Source organism: Falco naumanni, chromosome 17 (assembly GCF_017639655.2).
Source record: "Falco naumanni isolate bFalNau1 chromosome 17, bFalNau1.pat, whole genome shotgun sequence".
In the NCBI taxonomy this organism is placed as follows: Eukaryota; Metazoa; Chordata; class Aves; order Falconiformes; family Falconidae; genus Falco; species Falco naumanni.
Window position 1 is genome coordinate 264119 of NC_054070.1, and position 13430 is coordinate 277548.

General features: G+C 44.1%; 1 protein-coding gene across 1 annotated transcript; it reads left to right on the forward strand.

Annotated features, from left to right (window-relative positions):
* The first annotated feature begins 381 nt into the window (after positions 1–381).
* Positions 382–6823, forward strand: NRAS (NRAS proto-oncogene, GTPase). The gene is made up of 5 exons (XM_040616735.1): positions 382–536; positions 923–1101; positions 1562–1721; positions 2542–2665; positions 3216–6823. The coding sequence occupies exons 1-4, from the start codon at positions 426–428 to the stop codon at positions 2659–2661; spliced, it is 570 nt and encodes a 189-aa protein (XP_040472669.1). The 5' UTR covers positions 382–425; the 3' UTR covers positions 2662–2665; positions 3216–6823.
* Positions 6824–13430: the final 6607 nt, after the last annotated feature.

A 13430-nucleotide genomic window follows, 5' to 3' on the forward strand; every position in this document is an offset into this window, starting at 1 on the left:
ACTTTAACCAAAAAGATCAGGAGTTACTTTCTTTGAATAGAGGGCAGTACTGTGTTTGGGGTTTTTTTTTTGTTTGTTTTTTTTTTTTGGTTTTTTTTTTCTCATGTTACCTCTATTCTCAATTTAGGGTTTTCTTCTCTGGGAGATGCATTATCTTTGTAAAAGAAACATTGCTTTCTCCAATTTTTTCTGTTAATGGCAAAGAATGGAAATAGAATAAAGTTTTACTGATTTTGAAAAAAGCTTCCCTCCTGGCCGAGTCGTCCTTCCGGGGCGCCGCGCGCACGGGCCCGGAAGTCGCGGCGTCGCGGGTTTCCGGCGGCGGGTAGTGACACGGTGCCGGGACCGGAAGCCGGAAGCGGCCGGGCCGGGCGTGCCGCGTTCGCGGGAGCGGCGGGGCGGGGGCTGGCGGCGGCGGGAGGGCGATGACCGAGTACAAGCTGGTGGTGGTGGGAGCCGGCGGTGTCGGCAAGAGCGCCTTGACCATCCAGCTCATCCAGAACCACTTCGTGGACGAGTACGACCCCACCATCGAGGTGAGCGGGGCCCGCGGCGCCGGGCGCGGGGTCAGGGGAGTCCCGGGGGGCCGCGCCGGGGCCCCGCCGCCCTCGGGCAGCGGCCGCGAGAGGCGCCGCCGCCTCCCCCGCGGGCTGCAGCTGCCGGTCGTGCCGGGGCGACGGTGCCGCGGCCGTTTTGCTCTGCGCGCCGGCCGGGGGTTGTGCCGAGGAGCCGGGTCGCGGCCTTTCCCGAGCGAGGGGCCTGGCAGCGGCTGCAGATAGCAGCGTTCTTCCCGGAGGGGCTCGCAAAGCTGCTGCGAATCTGCGAATCGTGCTCTGGGTCTTGTTTTTCCTTAATAATGCTTGAGGTGGAAAGAAGTAGCGCAATGTTTTCCTCATCTGAAACTCGCTGGTGTGTTCTGCAGGACTCGTACAGAAAGCAGGTTGTCATCGATGGGGAGACCTGCCTGTTGGACATCCTGGACACGGCAGGGCAGGAGGAGTACAGCGCCATGCGTGATCAGTACATGAGAACCGGGGAAGGATTCCTCTGCGTTTTTGCCATTAACAACAGTAAATCGTTTGCTGATATTAACCTCTACAGGTACTATCAGGGTCTTTACCACACGGAGGGAAGGTGGGAAGAGGCATCAGACCCATTTGCTGTTAGACCCAGTGAAGACTAAATAATAGGCAAATACTAAATCTTCCATTTCTTGCAGAAAGTTTTTCTAGCTTATCTATGCTCTGTGTCGATGCATTATTAGTCAACTGAGTGGGACAGTTACCTGGGTTGTTGTGTTAATCGAATGATATTTTGAGCATGCAGAATGTAATCGCTTAAGAAAATGGGTAAGAAGGCAAATAGGGCAGAGTTACACACGGACTGGAAGATGGAGTTTATGACGTTATTAGGCATACTGCTGTAGGTTAGAACCCCTGAGGTCCTGTCTGGCTTTAATATGTATTTTTGTAGGACACGGTTGTTTGGATACTGAACTAAAACAGTTTTTATATTTAGCAAATAGTTCTTAATTTTTTAATTATTATTTTTCTTTTTAAAGAGAACAGATCAAGAGAGTGAAAGATTCAGATGATGTGCCAATGGTGCTAGTTGGGAATAAGTGTGATTTGCCCACAAGAACAGTAGACACAAAACAGGCTCAAGAATTAGCAAAAAGCTATGGAATCCCTTTCATAGAGACATCTGCTAAAACAAGACAGGTAAGATGCTTCCACTCATGCTCTGACATCTTCCTGTATGCTGAATGCAGAATGGTCTAACATTTTCCCGTGCACTTTTTCTCTTACCTACAGGAGTAAGCATTTTTTAAATCTATTTGAAATGTTTAGCTTTTGATTTCCCCACTCACTCTTAGCTTGAAAGAGTTCTGGGTTTATCGCTGGGCTAGGCCAGCCCACAGATCATTCCAGACTTTTGCTGACTTTCTTTCAAGTGGGTCGTGTTTGTAAGAAGAAGAGAACTTTATCTGCTTTTGCTGAGAAGTGGTCAGACTGTGTGGTTAGTCATCCCAGATCTATTCCGTTTTCTTGGCTTCTTAATGAAGGCTAATTATAAGATTATGTTTACAGAAAGAATTCCCCAGACTGGACTAATAGACTTCTTCAGAGCTGCATTGAATATGCGACTCTGTCTGGTCAGCGTGTGTTCTGCCTACGTCAGTGTGGAGTGAAGCAGAAAAGGTGCAATTACTAAGCAGTAGCCAGAAAATTCTAAGAATTCTAAAGCAGAGGTGATTAGTAAAGAAGTAGCTTGTTTCCTGCATGGGGCCTCTCCACAGTTACATTTTGCCTTGTTTCTTTTAATAGCTCTTGCCCTGGCTGTTTGTCTCAGAGAAAGAGGAGTGTAAGTGGAAAGTTTTGGACATAAGTGCTAGTTTCTTCCTCTTATGAGCTATGGGATAAGCTGGCTGCTCTCCTTCCTGTAGATGCATGTCTTTCAAATCATGTTAAGGGATTCTAAGACTAGTGATCTCAAAAGCTTCAGGAAAGAAAATAATTTACCTGGATCATTTGCATTCAGGGTGTGGAAGATGCTTTTTACACGCTGGTGAGAGAGATCCGGCAGTATCGGATGAAAAAACTCAACAGCAACGAAGACGGCAATCAAGGCTGTATGGGATTGTCTTGCATTGTGATGTGACAAGGTAAGCTGTAATGTAAGTTTTTCATTGACAACTTCTCCGTACATCTTTCAGTTGTTGATAAGCATGGCTTAGAAATACTAGCTGCTCTAGGTGGTTTTCTTCTCTATTATACGACCCATTGACACCCAGAAGTTTAGAATCTACAATTGTTGGGGTTTTTTTCAAAAAAAGGGGTTTTTTCCTCTCTAAGTAGTTAGCAAGGCTTAAGAAAGGAAATTATATTCACAGCAGTGTTTTGACTGTGGCCACCCGAACTAGAATGAGGAGTGTGCATAGTTCTACAGTTGCCATTTGCTGATGATTTGACTTCTGCGCAGCTTCTCTTGTGCTGTGTTCCGTTGGAATACGCACTGTTTGAAGATTAACCAAATAAAATAATTTAACAAAATGTATGAGTTCCCTGAGTGAAATTCTTTTCAACAGTTACTTAAAAGAGATTGCTCATGGCTGTAAAAACAGGTAGACCGTTCAGGACTTGTACTACCCTGTTGCACTGCACGTCCATCACAGAGTTGGACAGCAGCTAATTAGAGATGCCTTTCTGTTCCAGATGCCAAGAATATGCGGTTCAGATGTAGCTGCTGGACGAGTCTCAATGCTACTGTATTGCATCTCATGCTGATGCCCTGCAGTATGTTGGTGCCAGTGACCAGAATCTTCGTACCAGTTAATTAGCACAAGGTCTTTTTCTGTGCGCCATCTGAAGAGGACATCTGTGGCATCTACCTCCTTGCTCAGCTAACAGAGCAGTTGCATCTCTTGATGTACTGGGATTTTTTTCTCACTGTGTTATCTGGGTTTGTTCAAGAAGAAAACCAGTCACAAGTGAACTACAGAGACTAAATGCTGTGAAAAAGATGACACTTTACCTCTAGAGTAAAAGCTAGAAGTGATGTTTGTCCCCTCTCTATTGGATTCTGATTTGCAGTGTTGTCAGAGGAGTGGCACTAATTGCTTGACAGGTAATGTCAGAAATGGTTTTGCACCGTGAATGCTCCTGTCACGTATCATACTGGTATCCGCTCTCTGTGCACCTCTACAGCATATTTTGAACATCTCCTTTGTGCTAGGAGTACCACTTAACTGATCATTCGTTTTCTGTAATAAAAAGGAGGTATCTTTCCTCACTTAAGTGCCTGTTTGCTAAGAAGATTTGAAGTTGTCTCTTGTTCCCTTGGGTTGAGGAAAACCCCGATGACTGGAATTTCTTGGGAGCTAATTCTCTTAAGCAGACAAGTCTTGTGTGGGTGATCTCTTTGCCTGGCAGGATACTAAAACAGGAATTAATTAGCTGGAAGATCCAGCAGGCACTTGTAAGACTCTTGAACTAGGGAGGGGGACATACTGCATCTGTTTTTCACTTTCTTTGTTTCTAGAAAAATAGGTGGAACTGTTCCTATTCTATATTGGTTTTCTGCAGCATTCAGATCTCTTCCTTTTCCAAGTCGGACCAAATTAGTCAGCTGTTCATTTTTAACATTAACTGCCGACATTTATGGGCAGCTTCTCGATAGTTAATCTAGTAACTGGAGGTTAGTTAGTCTGGTCAGCTGTTATTCAGCTCTGTGACTTGCAAATTATTTTATTCTGAAATATTTTTCTTACTACCAGATTGTATACACAGTCTCTTCAAAATTTCTCTGTAAAGTGTAGGTGGAGGGTCTCCTTGTCAGGGGAGGAGTGTGGGATTTCGAGTTGACTGTGTTTGGTGCAGTGGTTGTCATGGCTTAGTCTGTCCAGACAGAGGGGAGAAAGTGATGAGCTCTAACAGAAACCTGAGCTAGCTTCTGATTGCAGCATCCTTGCAAAATGAGGGAGAGAGTTCAGTGATGACCACACAGAAGGCATATGATGTACTGATGGGAATTCTGGGCTTGTTCTACAGGCCTCAAAGTATGAGAGAATTGCTACTACATAAGCTGTGCGGATACTTCCTAGAACAACATTGTCACCTCGTTTAATTGGGACGTACAAGTGTGGTCACTGTTGCAAAGCCTACTGGTGTTCCTTGGAATACTGTGTCCTTCCCTAGTTCTTGTGCTGCTGATGCTGGGTTCCGCTCTGCGTGGTCAGACAGTGTATCCCACAGCAAAGCTGAATTCCCAGTTGCTCTCTGATAGGAGAGTAACGGGCCTTCGGCCAACAGAGGGAGCGTTCAGTCAGTCTGCCAAACCAGCGTGAGCAGAGGAATTGCAAGAGGCTTGATTTCAGTTTGTTTGTCAGTCATAGGTCTTAATTTGGAGTTCTCAATTTCAAATGGAAATTAAAAGTCAGTAAATACTGAGAGAAGAAATTGTTTCTGTTAATAATGCTTCCTTCACTACTTACATTCTTAATTCTCTTCTTGGAATGAAGAGGATTGATCTGCATCACATTTTATCTGTGATAATCCTACTAATAACTTTTTGCGATTTATTTTACCCTTGACTGATGAAACACTGATAAGAATTAAAACCATAATATTTTTACATAAAACAACATTTTCTAGCAACATACACAATGGTGGGCAGCATTATGGATAGCATTGGCCGTGACTCGAGTCAGGTTTGTTTGAAGATGATCTGATGCCTGCAGATTAAATGTGGCAGAATTACTGCCACTGCAAGCTGACATGTCATGAGCAAGCAGTGCTTTTCTTTGGTGCAAAAGAGAAATTATTTGTGAAAGTACTCTTTGAGCACTATGGCGGGAGATGACTGTCTGCTTCTAGATGTGTGACACATTATTGTTCACTTGATAAAAATAGAAGTGGAAAATGATAGCTTTTGGGATATGCATCTGGTCACATAGGCTCAGCATTTTGGAAAGACAGCAATGTGGAATTTGCAGTGTGTTTGAATGGTGAGATCTTGTCACCTGGGTGCATGTATGTTTTTTAATTATTTGGGAAACTTGGGAATTTCTTTCCTGGCAAGCGTGACTGCCTGCTGCCTGTGGCCATCAGACACCTTTTGCAGCTGGCATTTGATGTTTGAGCGTTGTGTGGTCAAGTATGGAAAATTATTTCTTTGGATAGAGGTTCATCATATCAATTCTCTACATTGCATAGCATGTTCCAGTTGTCATTAAAAATGTACTAGCTGTAACCTCAAAAGTTGTGAATTCTCAGAATTGTATGGGAACTGGCAAATGCATCTACTTTGTCTTTGGCATTCCCTTTCTCGTGGGCTATATAAAAATCTCAAAAGGGAAGAAGACCTGGTAAGGGTAGGTGAGTATGTATCTCACCTTTGGAACCTTAGAGGGGACTGTGTCGGCTTTCAGGGTGCTCAGAGCTGACCTGCACAGGTGGCACTCCCATCTGCATTATTATAGTTTCACATCTAGCAAGTGATACAGAATCGGTATTGTGCTGATCATGAGTATGAAGCAAAGGGTCATACTTTGTTTCCAGCTGTCTATGTAAGAGAACCCTGATCTTGGTGGCAACTGAGAGAGAACTGTGGAAGGACAAAACCCCAAGAACGTTTGGCAGAATTACCTAGAAGATAAGCACATAAGTTTTTGCACAAGACAGATCCCTAGGAAAGGTGGTTTTGTAGATTTACTCCAAATGTTATTTAGAACTAACAGCACACCACCATGTTAGTGCCAAGCTAACTTTACTATCGTGACTGCGAAGAACAGGCATAAACAACTTAGATGTAAAATATAAAAAAAGAGTAAAGCTCTTGTTCAAAAATTACCAGTGCCAATAACTGAAATAAATATTTCTGTTGTCACAGACTGCGAACGGCTGTGTAACGAGATAGTGTAACTCTATGGGTTGTTACTGTTGATGTCCCTCCTCCATGGTCTTGTTCAAACAGCAATGCTCAAATTTTGTTCTTATTGTCATCAGTAGGACTTTGGATAGTAACCGTGGTAATTTTTAGTACAGTTCAATGACTTAGAAGTGCATTTCAAGCAACTTCAGGCCTACGGGGGGAAGGAAAGTAGTGGAAGTTTGAACTGCATACTGATCCTGTATGTGGTCCTTTACTCCCCAGGCCTCTTTTGTATAACTTCCAGGCTGGTAGGGAACTGTTGGGATCTGGACTTTTTATCCAAGGGCTAATTTTTGTTGTTACTTTGTATAATTATTTGCTTTCAATAATGCATCTCTTTTCATTTGAAGTAAATTATTTTGCTTCTTAATAAATTTTTTTAAAGAATAAACTCTGAATTCTTTGGTCATTCCTTTTGTGGTAGTGATCTGGGCAGGGGATCCACAACTGGCTTACAGAAAGCTTGTCAATGCTACGTGCTTTCTCTGTGGGATCTAGGTTCACTCAGATTGTCACATGTAACGTGGCATGAACAGCTGTATCATATGTGTCCACTATAGCATGAATAAGCAGTGAGAGTGGCTTTGAGACATACCATAGGTTTGTTCCAGAGTCCATTTTTAATACTCCACCAATCTGTGCCATGTCGTGCATCTTGCCTTTGTGTTCAGTCCCTGTATTTGCAGTGGGGTCCCTCATCATATTTGTGCTGACTTTGCCCTTGGAAAGGATGCTTGCTAAGTCAAAAAAAAGGGGGAGAGGAAATTTCTTTACTTGATATTCCAAGAGTGGAATCAGCTATGAAGTTATTACTGTGTCCGAATCATGCTCTCTGTTAGACTTTTAAGTTGCTTAATTTGGTCTTCTAAAATACTTCTCTGTAGCAATAAGGCACTGTGTTGAACAGTGCAGTAAGTGTGCTCTAAGTGCCTTTCTCCTGAGACATTGTGTCAGGCCTGTGGAACCCGGAGTCCGACCTGTTAACTGTGCAAGTAACTTTAAGGGCAGACACCTAGCAACAGGGCTGTGAAGCTCCTTGCACTGTGCAGCTGCAGCAGTTGCTGCCTGTTCCAAAAGGAGACATCCAGAATGTGAGTACAGATGGGTGCTTAAAAGCAAGTGTTTTCTTGGCTTATTAGGAAAGCTTTCCACCAGCCTGATTGTTACCTGTAACCATCTGTTCCTAGAAACTACTTCACACCTGAGGGACTTCCTGGCTTTTGTTGCATACTGGAACAGAGACTGATCTAAACAGCCCCAGAGGAATCCGTGTAGGGAATTACTAAGAGCAATGTGGGAGAGAAGAGCTTGCCGAGGCTCTTAATGCAAGGTGCTTTTGTTCAAAAGGCACAACACAAGGAGTGCCCTTCTGAGCTTACCCATTACCTTCTCTCGATTAATACTTTTCTTCTTCAGGAATTGAAACCATTTTCTAGCAAAAATTGCCCCTAGGCTTATATTTGGACAGCTACCCCTGTGGCATGACTGCTCTGCTAGGTGAATGAGAGGAAGATCCTGCTAAATACCTGAAACTGTCAACTTTCTGGCATGTTTGGGTATTTTGCTTTGACTAGACCCAGGTGGAATGAAGGCAGCCTAGAGATAAAAGTGTGGTGGGGTTTTAGAGCCACTTTGAAGCCTCTGGGTGTGAATCACTCACTTTCTGGCTGAAAAAGTGTGGGAAGATGACTTGTTTGTAGTCGGCACTTCGGTTTGTAGAGGCTGTAGATCTAACTTTAGCACAGCATACCCAAGCTTTACTCATATTTCTATCATGAACCCACATGAATTGATCCTGTGATTTAAAAAGCTAGGGGATCAAGAGACCTCTTGAGGAAGATGACCTCTGCACCCTAAAGGTTAATTTTGGTTTCAGATGTGAATCCTAAGATATTGATATATCCAGAAAGGTTAGGGGCAGATATAGTCCTTGTGGGAGTGCAAACAAGCAGGAGCCCGGTTTTATTGACCTTAAATTAAACAGTAACAGTAACATGGTGTTGGGGACTCACAAACCGGGGAATGAGTAAGAACAATTCAGAAACTGAAGACTGCTATCAACATGAGAGAGGGGACCAGGTTTTAGAGATCAAGACTGTAACAGCATCCCAGCTTTGCCTTGTTGTCCGCACCTTTGCAATTTGCAGGGGTGGGGGGGTGGACCAATTTATATTCTTGGGGAATATCTGGGAAGTGGGGCTAAAACTCCCTGAGTTCTGGAAAATTTCTTAACTGTTACCCAATGTGTTTTGAAGTTGTGCACATCAAGCAGTGATGTTTCAGAGAGAGTTTCTGGATGCTCTGGAAGTTATCTGAGCTGGACATGCTGCACCAGGTCTCAGCTCACCTGACTTCTCTGACTGGTAGTGCCACAAGCTTCCCATGTACCTATGGAAAATTCTATGACTTGTTATTTTTAACTCTCTATCTTGTCCAAGCAACTCTTTCACTTACTCTAGCCTTCTTTTGGGACAAGGCCTTTTCATAACTGTTCCTACAAAAGATAGCACAGGAAGCCCTTAGGTGCACATGTCATGCCAAACAATGTTGTCTTTCCTGGGGTGCTAGTTTTTCTGTTCCCTTCAATCTTCTCACCAAAGTCACCTTTTAAACTAGCAGCAAGGCTGCTGATGATAGCCTGAATGCTTTGCTTGACTTGTGCTGATGGCAGTGCAATTTTTCATCTCCGTCAATACGTGAAGTATAAATAAACAGGAAAAGACTCTGCTTCAAATCAAAACTATTGTATCCTGCTGACCCATTTAGGCTTCCCACTTCCCACCAGGAAGCTGAGTCAGAAGCTCAGGGTTACCCTGGCAACACAAAGGGCCTACAGATTCTGGGCATTTTCGTCAGGCAGGAGCTCTTTTCTAGCTTCATGTGAGAGATCTGAAGTAGGTTTGAGGAAACCCTAAAGGACTGGGTACAGCCCTCAATGCCTGTATGCTAGAAAGAATCTACTTAAAAGGTACTTCCCAAAGTGATACCCTGCTCTACCAGATCCAGGCCAGGGTGTGGAGCTTAAGGGAGGAGTTTCTTGCCACACCTGGGATTGGACTAAGGGCCGGTCTCTGTAGTATGTGCTTTGGTTATGGCTCACCACGCGCCAAACTGAACATCACTTTACATTATGATACAAAGTTTTATAAAGGCAGTTCCTGAAAAGCTCAGGAATTAAATATAGCTCCTTGCATTTTCCTTCTGTTTGTTTGTTTGATTCAGCTGGGAAGATGTGAGGACATCTGTGCAACTCCTGTTGCTAAAATCCAGTCTGTTAAGCAGACCCCTCTCTCAGGAAAAATCTTCCCTGAATAGCACACTGATTGGTGAGAGCACGTAATTTTTACCTATCCACAGCTCCTGTTCTGATGAACATCAGCCTTGTGCCTTAGGGATTTCCTTTATACCACTGGTTCAACACAGAAGACATCAGTTTTAGTCTCTCTTAAAAGACTGATTTCCACAGTCCACTTTAGAAAGGTGCAACTATCCTGGGAAGTAGCAATCTGACCAGACAACAAATGAAACTCTACTAAATGTAAAATGAAAGCCTAACTGAAAAGGGAGAAAAAAAAAAAAAAAAAAAAAAAAGAAGAAAGTTAAATTTGAGCCCTGCTTTCATTGGTTTCAGTGCAAGTGCTTGTGGTTGCACTTTAAATAGTCTTACAGATGACCTCTCTTCTCCTTTTAGAGTGGGAGAGTCTAATTACAGGGAAGGGAAGGCAGCAAAAGTAGTGTTAGGCTGTTGTGCAGTCAGTCAGCTACTTGTGCTCTGTTACAGTAGGGTGTTACTTGAGGGTCTCCAAACTTGCTGCAAAGATGTCACGGGTGAAAATTCCAGGTAGGTCTGAAAGACAAGGCTCGTTAGCCTGTAGCCTCTGAGATTTTGATAGTGTGGTACCTTTGCAGTCCAGGGGACCTCACTGGGGGCTTTGAGCATTTTTATTCCTGCTTGGAGACATTTTTGGGTAGTGCAGCAAAGAAATAGCATTGTTATTTAAATCTTGCTCTACTTGTACTGAAGAAAAATATTGTACCTCGGGCAGTGTAATGTGTCCTGTAAATGTATCCTGTAGTGATACCACGAAATCACTGTGAAAGGGGTCAGAGAGATTTCAGGAGTTTCTGGTCGACCTGGCTAAGCTCAGAAGATGTGGGGTGCTGCAGGTCTGAGGGGATGGGGAACACAAGCTAGGCAGCAGGAGTAGGGCCAGCCAGGCCTTGCAGAACAGTACAGAGGGACTTATGACGGCCATTACAGAGCCCTGAAGAATATTGGCACCAAACAGTTCTGGAAAGAGCGTGTTTACAATTGCAGTGCTGTGTGGTGTGATAGACACTGTCCTAGTACATGAGGCTAGTATTAAAGCCCAGCCCTGCAACATCAGTGGGAGTCTGTTGACCTTCATGAGTGTAATTTTCATCCACTAAAGAGATGAAAGGTCAAACTAGGCATTTCTGGGATGCTTAGTTTGCAAATGAATATGTGGAGTTCAAATGCCAGGAGAGTATTGCGGCCGGATTTTGGGAAGTCAGCAGCTGGTGACTTGTGATGCCAGAGCTCCAGTCTGAATTTTCTGGGTCAGATGGAAAGGGCATGAGTTGCACCCCCAAAATGTTGATGCCACATCGTATGACCAGGAGTGAAAGTCTGTGGAACTGCAGCGTCTCAGCTGTCTGATCCTGTTGGTGAATAAGTGGAGATGTGACCAAAGGCAGCGGGAGGATGAAACTTAGAATCTTTGAAACAACAACCCATCCTGATCTTCACAAAGGGTGGCGAGTCACAGATAAAAAATAGCAAAGCAATCCAGTGTTGGCTGAGGTCATCTAGGCTAGAAAATGCTGTTCCCTTTGGGCAGCTGCAGAGAAACCCAGAGTGCTGTAAAGCAGGAGCTCTGCCAAAGGGCCTCAGGGTGAATGGTATCTGCAGTGTGGTTCACTTATGTGCAGGCCACTCCTGCACAATCAACACTGAACTTATATCTTTGTGCTGTACGCTGTGATAAGTACTGTTCTTTGGTAAGTAGAAGGCTTTGGCTAAACTTGTACCTTACTAATCCCTTTTTAATCACTGGTGTGATGATTAGGCAAAAAGGCTTAGATTTTGAAGGGCTGATCTGTTGGGTTTATTTTGTTTCTGTTTTGTTTCAAACAGCAGAAGACAAAGGGGAATATTGGTAGGCTTTTTATATGCTGTAATACTGGCCAGACATGATCAGTGGAAACAAACAGCAGTTACATGGTCACAGCGATCTTTCAGCAGTTTGAGAAGATGCTATTTCTCAGCGGTGCTAGCTGTGCCCCTCGCTGTTTCATGGAATGGTTCCAGCTTTTTGGTCCTTTGATATGTGAACCTGCCATTTGTAAACTCTTGTCCTAGCACCCCTAAGCTCCTGCTTAGCAGATAAACTTTTTTTAGTGGCGTTCTTTTCTCTGTGGCAGGAAATGAAACATTTCGCAGTTTCCCTTGCACTTATTCACACCTTTATTGTTTTTTAGGGTTTGGATTTTTTCCCTGTTTTTTTGTTGTTTTTTTTTAACCAGAGATCCAGCCTAAAGTAACTGCTTTTGAATGCATCCTGCTCCCAATGGATTTGATCCATGAGGGGACAGATCCAATACTTCATCTTCTTTATTCATGTTGAAGTCCACAGTAATGGTGCCCCCTGCCCTCGTCTTCCTACTTCATGTTTGCTGAGGCCTTACATGTCAGCAGAAAACTTTTCTTGCTGAGACACCTGTCATCCCAGAGTCCCTAACACTGGGAAATAATGGGATAGTGCAAAAAAACCTGCGTTTTGTGTTCTAAGAAGCAGGTTGGGGCCTATTGATGATACAGCAGCTTTACAACAGCAAACAACTTTTGTTACTGAAATCCTCTTTTTGTGACATTGCACTGCTAAGAAATGGACCTAGGGTCAGAATTTTCCCATATATTTGTAACTCAGCACAAGCCCTTTTGCATTACCACATAACAGCAGGGAAAGGAAGCCCATGTTACGGACTCCCACTAACCCACAGCTAGGACCTTGGAACTGCAAATTCAGGGCTACAGGGATAAACTGTTTTGATCCCACCAACACTGTGTGGGGAAAAAAATGGCTAGGGTCATTACTGAAAATCTCTTTTAGGTCTGGCACACTTCTGCCATGCATGTCAGTCCTTTCCACTTTGCCCCTCATCTGCTGACTGCATCCTCCTCCTGTCTGACATGTCGGTGGTGTGGTCCAACTTTCAGCACTGATCCTCACTATGCTTCATGCTGAGCTGCCAACTGCTGGTGAAACCTGCTCGATTAGTGTCCATATACTGCTGTGCAAATGTGTGCTTCTGGGAGATGTCACCAGAAAAGCCCTTGAGTTCTTGTTCTGCGGTATTTTGTTGGCAGTGGAAGAGCTTTTAACATTCTTTCTCCTATTTCATAAAGCTCCGGCCAACTTGTGTCAATGGTGACTTCCACAGGGCCATATTAGCTGGCACCTTTGCAGCATGCTGCACACAATGGATGCCTAGCTAGGAGCTCTTCAGCTGCACTGTGGTGGCAGGAACTAAGTGCTTGGGCTGCTAGCTCTGTTCATCTCCATCTATGCCTCTGTGTTCATCCTGACTGGATGCTTTGTGGAGTAGGTGTGTCTCAGACTTCCTAGAGCTGGTCATCTTCCCCTCTTCCCCCCACTGCATGTTCTCATAAGTGCCCTTCCCAAAGACTTGCTTCTTTCTGGGCCTTTTTGTCTTGGACTGTGGGTTTCATTTACCTTTTCTGGTGTACTGGGGGTGTTTAGGTATGTCTCCACCCACTATGTGTGGCCCAGGCTCTGTGAACTTGTTGCAGATTTTGGAGTTTGCTTAAAAACTTCCAGACAGTATGGAGGTGGAGGTGTCATAAGGAAATGACAGCTGAGCGTGAAGCTGACCACAAGGGGCACCTGCCTGTTAGGGTGGCTGGGAACCAGATGCCTGTGTGACCCTGCACTCTGCTTCTTCTCCTTGCAGAG